The sequence below is a fragment of the Nothobranchius furzeri genome, chromosome 12, assembly GCF_043380555.1.
Source record: "Nothobranchius furzeri strain GRZ-AD chromosome 12, NfurGRZ-RIMD1, whole genome shotgun sequence".
Lineage (NCBI taxonomy): Eukaryota > Metazoa > Chordata > Actinopteri > Cyprinodontiformes > Nothobranchiidae > Nothobranchius > Nothobranchius furzeri.
In genome coordinates, this window is record NC_091752.1 from 15734896 (window position 1) to 15752763 (window position 17868).

The following is a 17868-nucleotide window of genomic DNA, read 5'->3' on the forward strand; positions in this document are numbered from 1 at the left end:
ATAAAATTGCTCAGGGCACAATCAGGACAAAAATAAGAAACAAGATGATCACTAAAATAACTCCTGATTCCCAGTATAAAAAGACCAATATACTTATAGCTCATAGTTTATGACCCAAGGTCTATAGACCTTGGTTTAACTCATTTAAGTCTAACAGTACAGACCCAAATACCAATATCTTGCAAATACTGACAGCAAGAATTATACAGTGGCATTTATAACAAATACATGCAAATAAATTGATGTTCACAAAATGTTGCATAATACGTATTTAGTCGTGTCAATGTGCTGCTGGAGAGTGCACTAGCACCGTGTCCTCAGAGAGATTAGTTATTATTTATCAGCGTGAGGAACTTATTTCTACCTTATTTATAAACTATTTATTTACAAGTCCATCAATTAATGTAATAATTGTCCCAACCACAGCTGCACCCCCCACCCCCCAACCCGGTCTCACAGCAATCAGGGGCAAGCTGCTCGTGTGTTTAGCACGCTGCACGCGCACATTTAGCCGTTTTAGTGGCTCAGGAGTCCGCAGGTGCGGTGTGTGTGTCACTCACTCTGGTTAATCCAACAGGGAGCCGGCTCCGAGAGCTGTCTTTAGCGACCGACACATCACTACATCATTCCCTTTCCTAATGTCCTGAAGAACGGTCCGGAGAGCAGGCGGAGTGTTTAGCTAACCTGCAGGAAATGTCGACGACAGTTATCCAGAAAGTAGCTAAGGGTTACCAGAGATGTTTCTGAGGTGTTCGCTAGGTACTTTTAAGTTAAAAAGTCAAGAAGGGGGTCTGAAAAGCTGCTAGAAATAGCGTCACAGTCACTAAGTTGGCAACACTGTGGGAGGAGCGCTTCATTTGCAACTCGGCGCAGCGCAGGCGGGAGGAGCAAATAATCGGCTTGTTTTGTTTTTTATAATCGTTCAAAACTCAGATCGTAATCGTGATTAAAATTCGATTAATTGAGCAGCCCTACGGCTAGGTTTTTATTTTTGAGTGATGAAAGGAAGAACTCCCTCTCATAATTTCTACAACAGTTGTAATATTTTGGAGATATTCTTCCAAACAGCAACAGATCTTTCGGTCATAAGACAAAGGAAAGGGGCAGATGAGTTGTTCAGGTGGACGATATCATCTCTCAGTGAGACCTTTTCTCTTGGTCTCACAAATACAATTTCCCAGCATCATCTCCTTCCTCCCTTTGGGCGCACACCACACCTGTCAGTCACACATCCTCCCACATAGGCCAATTACATTCATCACCCCCCAGGAACACCAAACGACCCCTGTCATTTTTCTAGAGGCTCTGTTCAAATGGGAATTAAATTTGAAAAATGGATTTTTCTACCTGTGCATCCTTAAACATCTTCTTCAAGCCTTTCTGCATCTGCTTGAGTTTACGAGACTGGACGCCGCTGTACGCCAGCAGCATCCCTCCAAACTGCCTCTCGGTGATCCTGCCGTCTGCAGGGTCGTTCCTCTCAAACTGTGGAGGGAGGGGGAGAGATGCAAATGATTAAAAGAATGATATTTAATAGTGGTGTCAGATGCTGTTGTTGGTATTAAACCTGCACGCCTGCTTTACTCTGCGTCGGACTGGAACGAGGCTCAACAACAGTGAGTTTGCATTGCGCCGGTTCACTGCAGCAGATTTCTGTCTGAGGAGGCTCGACAGCTAAAATGCTCTCTGGCTGCTTGCTTGTTCAATGAGTTGACCTCTAAAAATATTTCAGTCTTTGCACTTTTGGCAGGAAGTGAGCAACTAATCTGAAATAAGCCTGGGGTGGACGATTCAGGCGGGATGTTGTGATTTATGCCTCCTCTATCAGGTAGATACACCTGTAAAGTAAAAAGTCCCTTTGAGAACAGCTTCAAGTGTTTGGTTCACACTCCTGTACGTTTCCATTACAGGACTTGTGGGAAATTTCTGGGAGGGGGAAAGGTGACGATGGCTCAGTCCTCTCAGCTGTTTACGCACAACATCAGCCCTTCCAGGACCGTTCTAAGAGGGAAATTAAAGACAATTAAAAGGTTCATTCTGTCAAAATATGTCGTAATTTACTCTATTTGGGGGACGGCTGTGTGACGAAAAAGCAAGATTCAATGATCAGTTCTCTGTTGGAGCCCAAAAACCTGTGTGAATTATGGGGTGTGTGTGTGTGTGTGTGTGTGTGTGTGTGTGTGTGTGTGTGTGTGTGTGTGTGTGTGTGTTCCACCCATCCCAGTTTTTGGCTTTTGGAGTCTAGAAGTGATGATTTTAAAGCAGCTTATTTGATTTTCCTTTCATTCTGCGTCATTCTCTTATTTTACAAATGCAGCTTGTTTGGTGATGTAAAGTCCCAGAGAGGATTTGTTTTCATAGAGTACAGCTTGTTAGTATAGAAGCTAACAATACATTTATTATATCTCAGACGTCAGCTGCGGAGTGTTGCTAAACCATTCCCCATCCAGGACAACAGAGGGCGTAGTGCTTTTCGGAGGAATCCTGCCACCCTTACAGTCACGTACACGGTCCCCGGTAGTGTATTTACTGTTGTGTTTACATTGTTTTAATGTATTTCAGAGACTTTTGAAGATGGACAATGTTATCCCTCATTCCCCTCCACCTCTTCAGGCGACCAGCACCTCTAAACTCACACTTCTTGTCTTTTCCATCCATGAATAAAACGCTAACTGCATATCTTTGTACTCCTCCTGCTATGCGTTCTTCGTCTGTTCCATGTCTGACGCTAAATATCTTTTTACTCTTTGAAGCGGCAAATACTGTGCTGTTGACAAATTTACAGGAAGCGGCTTCCTGACCAATCACAAGCTTGCGGTATCCGTCTCTTTGGACCGACAGTTAAAAATTGGGGCATGTCTCCGCCACCCTCTGCAAGCCTGTCGGACAGCTCTTGCACCAACGGCGACGCGTAATGGCGTTGCGTGTCTCCGTCCCCGCGCAGATGTATAAATTAGGATGAAGACAAATGCATGCTGTGAAGGTTTGGGTATTATTTCTTTCCCCTAATAAACTCGTTCTTAGTGAAAACCATCTCTTCAAACAAAAACTTGATCTGCTTCAGAAGAAGCTTCTAAATGTATTTCCCAAACAAAAGCAGCCTTCTGGGACTGAGGAGCAGACGTCTGAACGGCAAAAGAAAATACATGAATCCCATTTCTAACAGAAGCCTGTAGAGGGACTATCAGCTTGAAAACACAACCAGACCACAGTCTGACGTCTGATCGAGTCAACATCGGATAACGGCACAAAAAAGTATTGCTTTGCATATTTTCTCTGTAAGCAGATAATGTCCTTAACGCCTTCAGCTCAGTCTTCACAAACGCCACCTTCTTTATCTGATACTTCTCCTGCAGACACTCGATTTGTCTCAATGAGAGGACGCCTTCCAAAGTAGATTTAATTCCGATGTTTACTGGATTGTTTTCTACTCGAGAGCCTAAACCTGATCACAGATAGGACTCATCGGCCTCTCTGCAGCCGTGTTGCTTTATGCGGAGCATTCCTCGCTGCACTTAAGAGTTGTACATGCAAATGGCATGTGTTTCAAATCTTAATGGCTTAACACAACCTTAAAAATATGTTCAAAGTGGGAATTTACTTAAAATGTTTCCTTCTGCAGTCACCAATATCTACAGCTAACAATATTACACCAAAGTCCTTATCTATCACCTAGGGTTGTCACGGTAACCGGTGTTGCGGTAAACCCCGGTAAAAAAGTTGACAATACCGTAATAATAACCGTCTTGTTTTTAAAAAACATATAATATCCCGGTGGGTTACCGTGGCTGTGGTGTAGGCGCGGTGACCCTTACCAGCCACTGTATCATCTGCTGAAGTTGCCGGCGGCACATGCGCACTTTGTTGTTTACAACCAAAACTTTCTTGAAGCTAAAGCTGAAATAATGGCCAAAGGAGGAGACGGCAGCGCTCAGGACATTTATTATCCCTCAAAGAAGACAAAGTGGGAAGTACGGGCATGTTTTGGATATTTGAAGATTGCCGAGGGACAGTTTATAGAAGACGGCTATCCTGTTTGCAGCACGTGCAGAAAAAGTGTCTGTGAAAGGCAGCAACGCCTCAAATCTCATGACACATCTGCGTGACCATCACCCACAACTCTACAGTCAACGCAAGGCAAGCTAACGTTAGCGTTTTAGCTAAAATGCGTGATCCGAGGATTTGGGTTGAGGGAGAATGCAACGAGTCGCTATATAAAGCAGCCGCAGCGCCGCTACCTGCATATAAACCGTGTCGCGGACACCCCCATGTTGAAATGACGCTATGCATTACGGGGCTCCCAGGGGCAGATAAGCGTTGGTCTCTCTCCGAGAATAATTATGAATTTAACAATGATTACTGCCTGATGACATTTTCCCACATCTGCAAAGCTCACTGGAAGGACATAAACCGAGGACAATATTTTCCTGATATAGGGTTTATTACTCAAGTAAGGGTAAAAAAAGTATCTGATTAGAAGGCTACTTGAGTACTGAGTATCATCTGATCTAATATTTTTAAAATGATGACATCAAACAGACAAAAAATAAGAAGTTATGGGCAAATATTGGTATTTTAAAGACTAAAGGGGAACAACGTAAACAAATAAACAACATAATTACAAAATAACACATTTTAGGCAAAATTTAGACACAAACTGAGGACAATATTTTCCTGATATACAGGGTTTATTTAGTAACACGTTAAAAAAATACCGCGATAATACCGAAAACCGTAGTAATTTTGGTCACAATAACCGTGAGGTTACATTTTCACATCGTGACAAGCCTACTATCACCTCTAGTTTGAGCACGTCGTGCTGCAGTTTCCTTTGAAACTCCAGGAAGCTGCTGATTGTTAGCTTTCCCTTCAGGTCCTCTCCAAAGAAGTAGGTGGTGAGAGCAGAGCTGCAGCCGGCTGTCTTCAGGGTGTTTCCTGTGGTGGAGCGGTCGCGGTGTCGCATACCCATACTAGTCTGTGACCGTATGATGCTCTGGACCTAGAATTAATAAGCAAAGTGAATCAGGCCTCACAGAAGTAGTTGACCTCTTAAAAATTCTAATTATTTTAAAAGTTGCACATCTTTCCAGACTTATCGTCTCGGTACATGTTAACCATCTCACCTGTTCAAACTCCTCCAGGTCCACCTCTCCATCGCCGTTCAGATCAAACATCTTGAATGCAATCTCAAAGTTCCTCTGGGGAGCTGCACACCGCAGAACACAAACCCACACAGAAAGAGACGTTCTTAAATCTATCCATCACACTATGAAACGAAAAATCACTCTGGATCGACCCAGAAAACAGCAGAATGGTTCAATACAGAGCCAGTAACGATGTATCTTTTCCCTTCATCTCCACTGGGAATGAGCTGCAGGGCCTCAGTGGCTGAATAAATATCCCTCAGAGTGAACAAGAACCACAGCACGGTTTCCCCTCTATCTGCACTACTCTGTATGCAGATACTGTCTATTATTTAGCTCTAAATACATACTTGCTGCCCCTTTTGAAAAGTGACCATAACAGAATTATCCTGTAGGACAAAAACCCCAAATCATCTTTACGCTGATGAAGAAAGCCCACTCTAAACGAATCCCTGGCTCTTTACACATTAAGATAATAAAGTCACGGACTCTTCCTGACCTCTGCAGCTGCCCTGAGGCTTTTTTGAACAGACTGGTGCATCTAACCCTGTAAACTGCAAGGTGCCTCGGATCAGACTCCTTCCAGCGACCCCTAACCTGAGACACCCGATGGTTTGTTAAACAGAACCATCTGGAATGCTCTTTCTGGAAACGGGGGTGAGCACCGTCAAAAAATGATTAGGCAGGTGTTTGGAAGAACCATCTGTTCATTACCGTCTATCCAGAAAATGCAACCAAGAACAAAGAGGAGGCGGTTACTCCAGCTGCTACCAGCCAAAACATTCTGAGTCTATAGAAACTTTAGGAGTTGATCTTTGGTTTTAACGAAGAATCTGCTGATGCAGAAGCATTTACACAACTCTGCAGGGATCGGACAGCTGTCACCTCCGAAAGCCACTGAGGATGGAATCTGATTTTTGAATACATCATTATGCATATTTTGAAATTTGAATCAGTTTTACATCCATTTTCTATTGATTATTAAAGGTGTGGAACACTGAAAACACAATTTTTAATTACCATTTCTGAAAATAATCAGTCACTCAGGCTGAACATGAAAACAGTCTCCTACACCGATCTCCTGCGTTAGCTTCTGACAGAAAATAGACGGTGAAACTCTAGGATCAGAAAAGCCTAACAGATCTACGTCACACTGTCACTTAACATTCATGGACTCACCCATCTGGACTCCTGACGGGGAAGGCTGTTGTTGGTTTAGCGTCCGGAAAACAGCAGAGAATGTCTCAGCTGGAAGCTACCAGTTAGCATTAGCAACTCCACCACACAGCAGAACTCCCTCAGGTTTGTGTTATTTGTGGAGATGAAACATCAACGCTGCAAAGCAAACGGACCACAACTGCTAGATGCACCCCACTAGCTGGTGCTTCTATGTAAATTAGGAATTGTGAATGAAATAACTAAACAATAACAAACGCCACTGGTCCATGACGGCTCTCACAAGGTCTCTGGAGGATGTTTGGAACAAACCAACAGGATCTTTAAAATTAAAAAAAAAAAGACAGATTGGTCTCAAATATCCACCACCACAATGTCTGAAATAAACTTGTGCATGAAGTCCTGCATTTGTATAATAGAGTGAAACCAACCCTGAGGCGCCCTTGAACGCCGTTTTCAAAATGACTGCCAAAGACTTTCTCCATACAGATCATAATAAACAGTCTAATCTGATGAGATGAGTTTAAAGAGCATTCAGGAAGAGCCAGTCGTGCTTGATTCTTATTACCATAACTCAAACATTCATGTGTATCTCCCTAGCTTCTGCAAGTCTTAGCTCCAGCTACTAATGCATACCAATACAAAAAAGCCCCTGAAGAAGCTGGTTTGATACAGACAGGTTATACCAAACAAGCCGACTAATCTTATTTTTATATTTAGAAATGTCACCCTTTCCAGGTCTAAACCCAAATTTACACTGGGTGGTTGAGTGGCGTGTTACACAGCGATGCCAGATAATTGACACCGACGCCTTGTATGATTTCCTGTTTAACCCAATGTTATCAGCCGAGCTTGATGCATTCTGAAGTGTTCAGCAGCTAAAACGTACGGTGGCTTGTTCGGTGTAGACCACGACTTTAACGGCTTCTATCAGCCATGGAGACGCGCCGCTGCTGTAACACACAGCTCATGCGCCCGGTGCAAACTGGGGGCTGGAAACCAGAAGGAAAAGTTACAGATTTGATCCGCGGTCAATGCTGAGACCCGGGACACGGCACTTACTTGACAGCACGGTGGTGAGGAAGATGTAATCAGAGAAGGAAATCAAGCCACATTCTCCTAACGTGTAAAATATGCTGTCCTCATCTGCAAACTTCTCTCTCTCCTGGGCAATTTTCTACACATCCACAACAGGACACAAAGAAAAATAAAACACAAGACTGCGTTAAATAAACATTAAAAGACACCGACACACTGTCCTCATTTGTTCACACACAGTAAAAATAGCCACAATGTAAAGGGGTTAGTAACAGGTTATGACAGTAGGAGTCATGCAACTGCTGCAAACACACAAACAGGCGGGTGAGGATGACGGTGAAAAACAATTAGTCTGTGTTCAGACCGTCAGAAACACAGCGTCCACCAGAGGCTGCACTCACAGAGTGAAGGTGACAGAGGGAAAACATCATGAGAGACTGTAACGCACGCACGCACGCACGCACACACACGCGCACACGCACACGCACGCACACACACACACACACACACACACACACACTACTAACCACATCTGGAAAAACACCAAATTATTTAATAAGACACCAAGTTAATTTAACAGTTTTTCAGTGTAAACTCACAGCATGGAGAGACACCTCATCACACACGCACACACACACACACACACACGGACGGACAGAGTCCTACTTGTAGGACACCCCGTTAAACAGAAAGACAGAGCATGCCTAGTGACAGAGGAGAAGGCGGGGCCTCAGTGAGCCCTCGTAGAGTTACCTCCGTCTGTAAACAGCGTCCATTTCAGAGGAGGAGAAGGAGAAACAACTGTTAGAAAACACTGTGGCCTCTGCTGTGTTTAGCAGGGCCTTAAATGACAAAAACACACAGGTGCATTCATAGTGACACACACAACATAGTCAGAAACATTTGTGTACAGGATAAGCCGGGGAGACCACTCAACAGATTACGTCTGATGTACATTTGATTGTAATTGGTCACCATGATGCAGAATCATCCGGTATTCTTTTGATGAATGAATCTAAAATTGTCAGGTGATCATTTGGAGAATGCAGAAATTGAGTGGTGGCCCCCTCTTCACATCCTCAGAACTGAATTACTGCTACTACAGAAAACTAATGAGCTTGTAAAACCTCAGACTCTCACAGGACAACAATGCAAACACTAAATAAGAGTCTCCATGTTAACATTTATTTTTCATATTGAACATCTACGTTGATAAAATGGAAGGAAATGGTTAGAAGGGGAAGATAAAGGTTATTGTGGAGACAAATGGAGGACAAAGGGTGGTGGTTAATGGTAAAAAAATCCCCCCCCCACGAGAATGAAAGATTTCAGCTGAAGAAGTTTAGAGGTAAAAACAAAGATGTTGGAGGTTGGTGCCGATTTCCTAATGTGGAACAATAAAACACAAAGAAGGTCCTCTAAGCCTGGGGTGAGACTAGCACCAGTCAAAAACCGCACGCACGCACGCACGCGCGCACGCACACGCACGCACGCACACGCACACACACACACACACACACCCTGCATAAAAACAGCTACACACACATAAGAGTCAAACTGGGTCTCATTATCAGAACTGAGGCAAAGAGCACACAAGAGCTTCCTTTTTATTGGCCTGAGTCGAGGACAAAAGCAAACACCTGAAAGAATAGCCTGTACCACCTCGATGAAAACCAAACAGATATAACTGCCAACGAGAGGAATCCTTGCATTTCTAACAGATGTTAAAGCGTAATTCTGTCTGTTAAAAGTTAACATAATTCTATTTTAAAACTCTTACAGTCACTTTGTTTCTTCACTTATTAAGAGCTCGGATCCAGCAGATACAAATAAAAAAAACAAGCTCCACTAAACACACCATACTGTATGTGGTGCTCCAAATCCATTTGTCTCTGAATATGGGACACTAAAAAGGTTATGCACCTGGCGGTGCACCGCTCAAGGTGCGTGATGTGATGGAGTTAAGATAAGCACACCAGATCAAAACCTCCAGTCAGAGGGAACTAACTGGATGCATCTCAACAGAAAAAAAAAAAATGAATTTAATGAGGCCCGGTCTTCCCTCTGGGATGTTTTGAACCCAAACATTCAAAGCTGCTTCCTCCTTTTTCAACAAGTTAACTTAGTGCAGCGTTGATACATTCAGTATTCTGCAGGAGGTGACGGCCCCTCAGGATTAATCATTTTATTTAAATGCTGGATGTATTTTGTTCACACACACCCTCCTCCACTAGTTCTGCATGTGAGTTTCTCACCATATTCTACAACTATCTTTAACACAAAGACTTTAGCACGTAATAGTCTTGTCCTGCAACCTGAGCCACACCCGCTTAAAGTGCGAGTGCATCCATCTGCTTCAATAACACGCAGCATGTAGTTCTTTTTGTCTCATTCATGCAAGAAACATGTTGCCAACAGTCTTCTGCTTTTCCCGTGTGATAGTTGGCGAGCTACAGATGGTTAGTGTTGTTCAGTGTCTATTTTCTGCCGCCCTGACATTCACACTATTGTTGCTGGGAAACGGCTAATAAACACCGGCTTAACTCAGATGGGGCAAAGCCTTTAGTGTCTGGGTTCTGTCGTGTCCTGGCTGAATATCACGCATTGTGCTACCAACATGATCTGTTTTTTATTAATCACGTCTGAGGAGGATGGCAATCGTTTATTTTTTGGTCTGTCTGTTGCGTTGTGAATCTTTGGAGAATTCATTTTTTGAAAATTGTCTTCTTAATGAATCCCCTCTAGGCACGAGTTTTTAAAATCAGATGTAAATAAAACATTTTCAACCTACAGACTGAAAATCCTTGAGTTTACATTTTATATTAAAGTTCAGAAATATATCATTTTAAATAATTTAACATTCTCTCCTAGAAAGGCACACTATGCAACTTTTTCACATTACTAATGACTTTCCTGAGCGAGTATGTGCTAAAATGAGCCTTTACAGGGTTAATTACATGTCACTAAGACCCCCACCGCCCTCTGTGGTCAGAATACCACTAGATACACTAGAATAAGAGCTTCACTCTTCACCTCTAAGCTTAATAAAAACACTTCTTTGCTCCATTGTCCTTAAAACAAATTACAAGTTTAATTACACACACACACACACACACACACACACACACACACACACACACACACACACACACACACACACACACACACACACACACACACACACACACACACACACACACACACACACACACGGGGGAATAACTGGGACCTGCGAAACAAGCTCGTTCTGGGTGATTTCTGCCTAAAATGTAATTTAAAAAACAAATATGCAAACGAAAAATGTCTATAAACAGATCCGCTTTAAGCTTTTTAGTTTTCTACGGCTAGTTTTTAACAAACTTACGTTTAAAACTTCGTAGCTCTCTCCATTTTCTCTTCCTGTTGAAAATCCACAGCCGGTGCGCAAAGCATGCTGGGATAGCCTTGTTCTGGGAGGATACAACAGACCCATCCTCGAAATGTGGGCGGAGCGAGGACGCGTTTGAGGACGCGAGAATGAGTATTCTTGGAATTCTGACAGTACTTGTCGCAGCGCTGTGACGTCATCGACCTCAAAATGCACTCTTACAAGCATCCTTCCCGTGGATTCGCAACGTGTGGATCACTGGTAATGTTCATGTTTGTAAAAATGCGTTATGCAGAACAACTTCTGGTTCAAAAGGCTAACAGATCCATCATCCAATCAGTGATGCCTGTTGTTGCAGCATTGGTACCTACCTCTTCCGGTTTGTTTTTTGTTTTTGCGTTTGGTGAATTCGTTGTTGCGCTTTATGATTTGTTTTTGCGTTAAGTACCTACCTTTTCCGATTTATTTTTTGTTTTTTAGGTTTTCAATTTGTTTTTGCGCTTAGTGATTTTTTGTTGCATTTAGTGAATTTGTTTTTGCGCTTTTCAATTTGTTGTGCGTTTTGTGATTTGTTTTTGCATTAAGTGATTTTTTGTTGCGTGTTTCGATTTGTTGTTGCGTTAAGTGATTTGTTTTTGTGGTTTGCACTTCAGGGCCACCGTAGAAAACAGAACAAGTGCTGCTACGCAATAAAAAATATAACTTTAGTAGGTATAACACTATAACACTGTGTGTCCAGGCGCCTGACTTGGGAGCTGATAGCTGCTTAAACTTGGCAGTCTGTGAGCCCGCTGCAGTGCTTTGTCATAGATAAGATCTGTGGCCAACACTGCAGCTGCTGGCAGCAGAAAAAAATAAGGGCGAAGAGGGAATGAGGGAAAAAACAACGAGCCAAGCTGTACAATCTGTGCTCCTAATTAAAGAAAAGACACTGTTAAAACACAAAAGCAGTCTCTTCTGAATGTTAGGACAAAGATCAAGGGGCCAGATCGAAATCTGCCTCTGCAGATGAAGACCAACACGCTACAACAAGAGTCCCGTTGTTTCCATAAATGTTTGTGGGTTCTAGATTTGATGCACGTCACGCGGGGGTTTAAGGGGAGTTTACCAGTATAACATAAGAGACATGTGACAGCACAGAGCGAGTAGAAGACACAAGGAGCGTTTAATATGAAACTGTACCTGCATGTCCTTCGTGCTGCTGCGTGTGACATCATAGCTGAGGGGCTTCCTGTCACTTTGCAGGTAAAATATGAGACACGAGTTTCAGGGGAGACAGAATTCATAACAACCTGCTGGAGGGTAAAGTCGACCGGGGCCTCAGCCTGATATTTCTAGATTGTGGTTGATAGCTGACTGTGTGAGCCATAAACTCCATTTAATGCTGCCATCACGACGCTTTAAAGACAACACGTGACCATGAGTGGTCACAGGCCAACATTTACTCAGGCAAACCTAAAAATAAGTTGAGCTTGAGGCCTAAAGACCACCATGTGTGCAGAACATTAATGTGTACCATTTCTATTTCTGATCCTAAGGGGAACCACAAACAGACGCTCATTTATAACTAGTGATGGCTCGGGGAGCAGAGCCTTGAAAATGGCTCCCATTGGATGACTCATTAAAGAAAAGCAACTCAATGATCTAAATCGGTTTACTGGTTAACACACAGCCCAACCTCCAACAGAGATGAAGAACAAAGAGATGATGGGAGTCAGAATAATCTTAAGTGTTGATGTGTTTATATGAGACACCAAAACGGACAGAAAGGTCACAGGAATCACATGAAAACAGAGCAGAGAGTCCGACCAGCGGCCCCAGGGAGCTTCCTGTGAAATCAGAAAGGGTGAAAATAAAATCAGCTGGAGTGAGAAGAGGCTTCTCTGGGCTGGAACCGCCTCCTTCAGACTCCCTCTGAGTGACAGATGTGTATTTTACATCTCAGCAGGTCACACAGACACCAGTTTGTTGTTTTAGGAGAGAAGGCCACAACTCGCAGAGCAGTTTCATTTCAAATGAACTCCTGACTTCAGAAACTCTCAACCATGCTTTTAAAAAACAAAAACACATGCAGCACTGACATCCGGACAATCCAGAGGATGGATTTGTGAAAGGCTAACAAGCACATCAATACATTGCTGGCAGAGCCATTTCTAGATCCAAACCACCCTGTGATGCCACCATGCACAGAGAGGAGGCACCACCACCAGTTACTTTCTCTCTGAGGCACAGGCAATAAGAGCAGTGCATGCTGGGAAATCAAACAGCTAGAGCACTAAAGCATGTGGAGAGCTACAGCTGATACTTCTCAGAAATGAAAGAATGAGAGGAAAATGTGTTTGTGAAGCAAGACACAGGGAGTGCAGGGGAACAGCACTGCTAAGATATCTCATTTTAACAGCTCTTTGCACCTCAGCTTTTGAAACGACATTTGTCTGTGAAATTTGGCTTTGGGGTCTGACTTCTGTAATGTAAATGATGTAGCAGCACTGCAGCATTTCATAATCCCTGCTGTGGTCAAGTATAGACTTCACTTTCAATAATTCAGCGGGGAAAGCATGGCGGCTGATTTGAAATCTAAACAAAGTGCACTCGGAAGGTCGTCAACACAACATCAGTTAAAAAAAAACAAAGTTTCTGTGTCTCACGCACCCACAAGGGGGTGCTTGGCCACTTCGCTTTTGGCACTCCCCGTTTTTTTCATGACACACAGGTTATAACCTGCCCTCATCTTTCATTATCCTGACTGATGGAGGCATTTCAAACTTGTTTAATCAATAAAGTCAGAGCTCACATATCTCCACCCAATATAAATGTGTGTGATAAAAGTAGGGTAATACATTTAAAAAAAAAACTACCGGTACACATTTATGCAGCGGATGTGAGCAGCTGTAGTGCTTCGATATGTGAAGTTTAAGAAACAAGAAGCAGGGAGGACTAAGACAACAAATCAGGGTTTTCTGCAGCCAAATCAGTCATTCGGGGTGTTTACGCCGTGGCATCCTGTGTTTATACAGGCCACCATTCGCTTCTTCCGTTCTCCAATGGCTCAAATTTTCCCAGATGTCAACTCAGCATTTAAGTTGCAGTTTGCTAAATGCTAATTTTGGATGCCGTCCTTTCAAAACTGGCTGTAAACTAAAGTGAAAGCACGATTCACAGCATTCTCACGCTTGCTGAAGCTGAGCTGCGACAAAGGAAAGGTCCTAATTCAGCCATTCCCCTGAACTGATAGAAGTGAACAGCTACATCCTTCATTGGATTAGAAGTGTGAGCAATCAAAGGTTAAGAAACAAAAGAGAGAGAGAGAAATGTCAGGGTAAGAGGAAGTACACAGGAGTAGGAGTGGAGAAGAGGTGACTACAAGGTGCAGATTCTCATTCAGGTGCACACATGCTGCTCGGCACACACCCCATACCTGCCAGAAGTCCTGCAGACAGGGAGGGGCATAACGACAAGGAGTCGAGGAGGGAGGGAGGAAGACAGAGGAGAATTAGAAGGGGGCGGGGAAGTGAGTGGGTGGAGAACGGGGATCAGCGGACGGTATGATTTAAGGAGGAGGCAGAGGAAAAAGCAGGGGTGTAGAATCAAGGACCGTAGTTTTCATGAGAGAGGGAGGAAAGACAAAAAAATGGAGGGATTATTTGCTATGGGAATGATAGAGGATGCTAATGAGAGCATGGGGGGGTGGAATCAACAGTTAAGAGGGTTGTTGTAACATTTCTGGCAGCTGAGGGCATGTTTGCATGATGAGGGTAGAAGTAATCACAGAAACGCAGGCGGGAACAGACGCTGTGTTTGAACGTTGGACCACATGGAGAAACACCCGGTGATGAACAGAAAATTCAAACAAGTTTAGTCAACATCAATAGAAACTTAAAATAACCATAAAATCCTAATTTTATTAATCAACCAAGAAAAAGGTCATAAAGATTGATGGAGTCTAAATTTACATCTATTTTTAATACAGAGAACTGCTGTAAGTGTAGAAAGTACGAAGCTCATTTAAATATTGGACCAGAGTCATCTACTGGTATCAGCTATTACTTTGTGATGCTTTACTACATCAACACACACCAATGACGCTCCTCCTGATTCCTCACATCACCTCCTCCTTTACTACTGATATTACAAAATGTGCTTTTTCATTTGAGTCCTACTTGGTGTCATTTCTTACTTTAGCATAAACTTGATTTAACAGCTTCATGGCAGGTGATTGGATGGCTTCCTTTAACTAAAGAGCCCAATAAACCACGGAGAAGGGAGTCGAGTGTGAAGAGGGGACAGGCGACGCTAAAGCGAGAGAAAGACGCCAGTCCTTCTGGTCATGGGAGACAAATCTCTGGGGTCGACCGGAGCTAAATACAGTATCGTTTTTAAAAAAACAAGCACCCAGAGATTTGCATGGCAAATAATAAAACATGTGGCCCTGAGATAAGGGTGACATTTACATAAGCAGGCGAGGGCCATAAACCAAGAGTGGACCGTTTAGATTTGCTGCTGCCTCAGAGATTAATACTTATTTTTGTTAAGCTTAAAATATAACCGCTCAACTTTAAATGTGGGTTATTAAAAGTTTTCGCCTCAAAATAGTGTTATTTGATGAAACCCAAGATCAAACTTGACAAAAAAACTGACTCATTAGTCTTACAGATTTGAGAGGTTCATCAATATGGAGATTAGTCAAGAGACGCGTAGCAGCCGGAGGACTGATGAAATTTGTAATGAGGTTAGAAATTACAATCATCACACTTCTGATTCACCAATATTAAATGAATAAGAATGAATACCAGGCACAAGGGACGCTCACTGTGCCTTTGAAAGGGAGCAATGGTCACAAATCAATATCAAGGAAAGCAATAACGATGATAATCGGGTTGATGTATATTCGTGATTTCTTCTTTCCTGACAGTGACCAAGTAAGCGTAGCTTTCTGCGATCTAAAGGCCAGCTCGAGTCTGTCGCTGCCATCCGTGTTTGAAATGTGTTCTGAAAAAGGACAGACTAGGTGATTTTGAACTGTGGTTGAGTGAAGATCTAATCACAGAAAATTTCCAACAAATAAGCCAGAAAACAAAGTCAAACCCTTAAAGGTGTTTCAAACAAATCCCATAGAAACAGAAACAAAGAAACATGATTTCTGTGCAATACTGTGTTATAAAACCAACAGTGTTAAATAAACCTAGAAAGTAGTGAAATGAAGGAAAAATCACATTAAACCTTTATGGTACTTTTACAGTTTAGGTCATTTTAGACTGAAAACCCTACTCTATAGGCTTAGATGAAAGTAAGATTGGAATGTTAAACTAATTCAGAACTACGTTTAACCCAGAAAGTTTAAGTAAAGATTAAAAGTCGGGTTCCTGAGTTATCAGTGGAACCTCAAAAAATGCGGTGTTGGTAAATTTCTCAAATGCAAATTTTAGATCCTACAAATTGCCTAAAACAGCAGACATTGTTTTAAGACCTTGAAACATGCAAATGATCTGCAACAATGCTAAGAGGAGTTAGCATAATAAAACACTTTCTGTGCGTCTGTTTCAGCTGAACTGATCCTTTAGGCTTTTGTTGTTGTTGTTAGCCTTTTTTTTAAAGTCCCTGTTGACCGTACAACCGTCATCTGAAAACAGCGTGTTATTATGACAGCTTTTTACTGCATACATGTAAAAATCACATAACTGATAGTTATTTAGTATTAATCTAAATAATCTACAAGAGTCCAAACTAAATTAGAATTAAACTAAAACTTCAAACTAACAAATGAAAAATGATCCTGCTTCTGACCTTGATGATAACTAAAGTGAGTTTCCAGCTTCTTTAGAAACAAAACACCAACTTCTTACCTTTCCATCATAGCGCTTCACGATAAACTGGTCCAGGCCAAGATCTGAAAAACACAAGAGACACGTGCATGTAAACAACACTATGTGGGTATCTGGTACACCAGCTGCTCATAAAGGGACACCAAGATTTATGTCCAGAAAGAAGCTGAGCATTTAAATTTTGCATCATTACTGAAACTCAGACAATCAATGACACAGGCTTAGGATTGATAATAGCCATTAACATCCCATTTCCATTTTTCGTGTCCTTTAAGGTAAACAGTGATCAGTGTTCAGCTTTGATTCTCCTGAACATCAGTTATGATTTACTGTACTTTGGTTCAAATTTAAAAAACAAAAATAAAGAAAACAAAAAAAAGTTAAGGGGGTTTATTTCTAAGCACAGTAAAATAAATATGTTTTATTTAGAGTTGGATTCAGAAGTAAACAAACCCTGTGAAAGTCCATCACTCTCCTCTGGTGACTAGATGATGATATTCTGTTGTTTCTCATATTGGCTTCAGGTGTTTAATCTAATCCGACACCAACAGTAAAACAAATAACGCCTTAAAAAGGGCTTCAACAACAACTGTTTTTTTTTTTACTATTGTAAACTGAAACTTTGTTGGGGCTCAAAGTGACCCAGGAGCCCTGATAAATGTCCAACAAGAACCCCATAATAATGCCCTACAACAGAAAGACTGGTTAACCACGACCACTCAGCCCGGACAGGAATGTTAAATGAGCTGATTAGCCAGGTTACCTGGACGGCTCCATGACGCTGGCTGAAGTTAGAAACTCTGTGTACAGTAACTGGATAAATCAATAGGCCAACTATGGATCTATCATACACTGTTCACACAACACACGAGCCAACATGGCCGCCCAGCAACACACACGTCGTCTTTTTATTTACACACTTTTCTTCACACACAAAAATAGGATTGTCAAGAAAGCATGTTTGCTGTGTTTATGAAAAAAAATCCCAAAACTTCTATTTACTTCCTTTCATTCGTCTTCCTCCTCCAACCCCCATTAACACCCGTGTGTCTGCCAACTACAGCAAGCCAGAAGGACAACAGACACCAATTACTACACAACAGCCTCTGGGTCTCCCGAGTTTTCGGACTCAAAGGTCCAGCATGTTGTGTTGAAACTATCATTATAGGCATATTTTTAGGTCAGACGTGTTGCTAACCCTTTTACGGTGTGAGCAGTCCGGTCGCATCTGAGAAATGGGGTGTACAGTGTGAGAACTGAAAAAGTTGCACAGTATACACCCGGCTTGACCCTTTGCAAAGTCTAGATATTCCAGTACATC

At 42.3% G+C, this 17868-nt stretch overlaps 1 protein-coding gene across 1 annotated transcript in view; it reads right to left on the reverse strand.

The window, feature by feature from the left end:
• micu1 (mitochondrial calcium uptake 1) overlaps positions 1-17868 on the reverse strand; it is a 38955-nt gene that overhangs the window by 5112 nt on the left and 15975 nt on the right. The window contains exons 5-9 of the mRNA XM_015944507.3: positions 16569-16612; positions 7383-7497; positions 5124-5206; positions 4799-4999; positions 1348-1485 (exon numbers count right to left, since the gene is read on the reverse strand). Of these exons, the coding sequence (XP_015799993.1) occupies positions 1348-1485; positions 4799-4999; positions 5124-5206; positions 7383-7497; positions 16569-16612 (581 nt within the window). The remainder of the gene's footprint in view (positions 1-1347; positions 1486-4798; positions 5000-5123; positions 5207-7382; positions 7498-16568; positions 16613-17868) is intronic.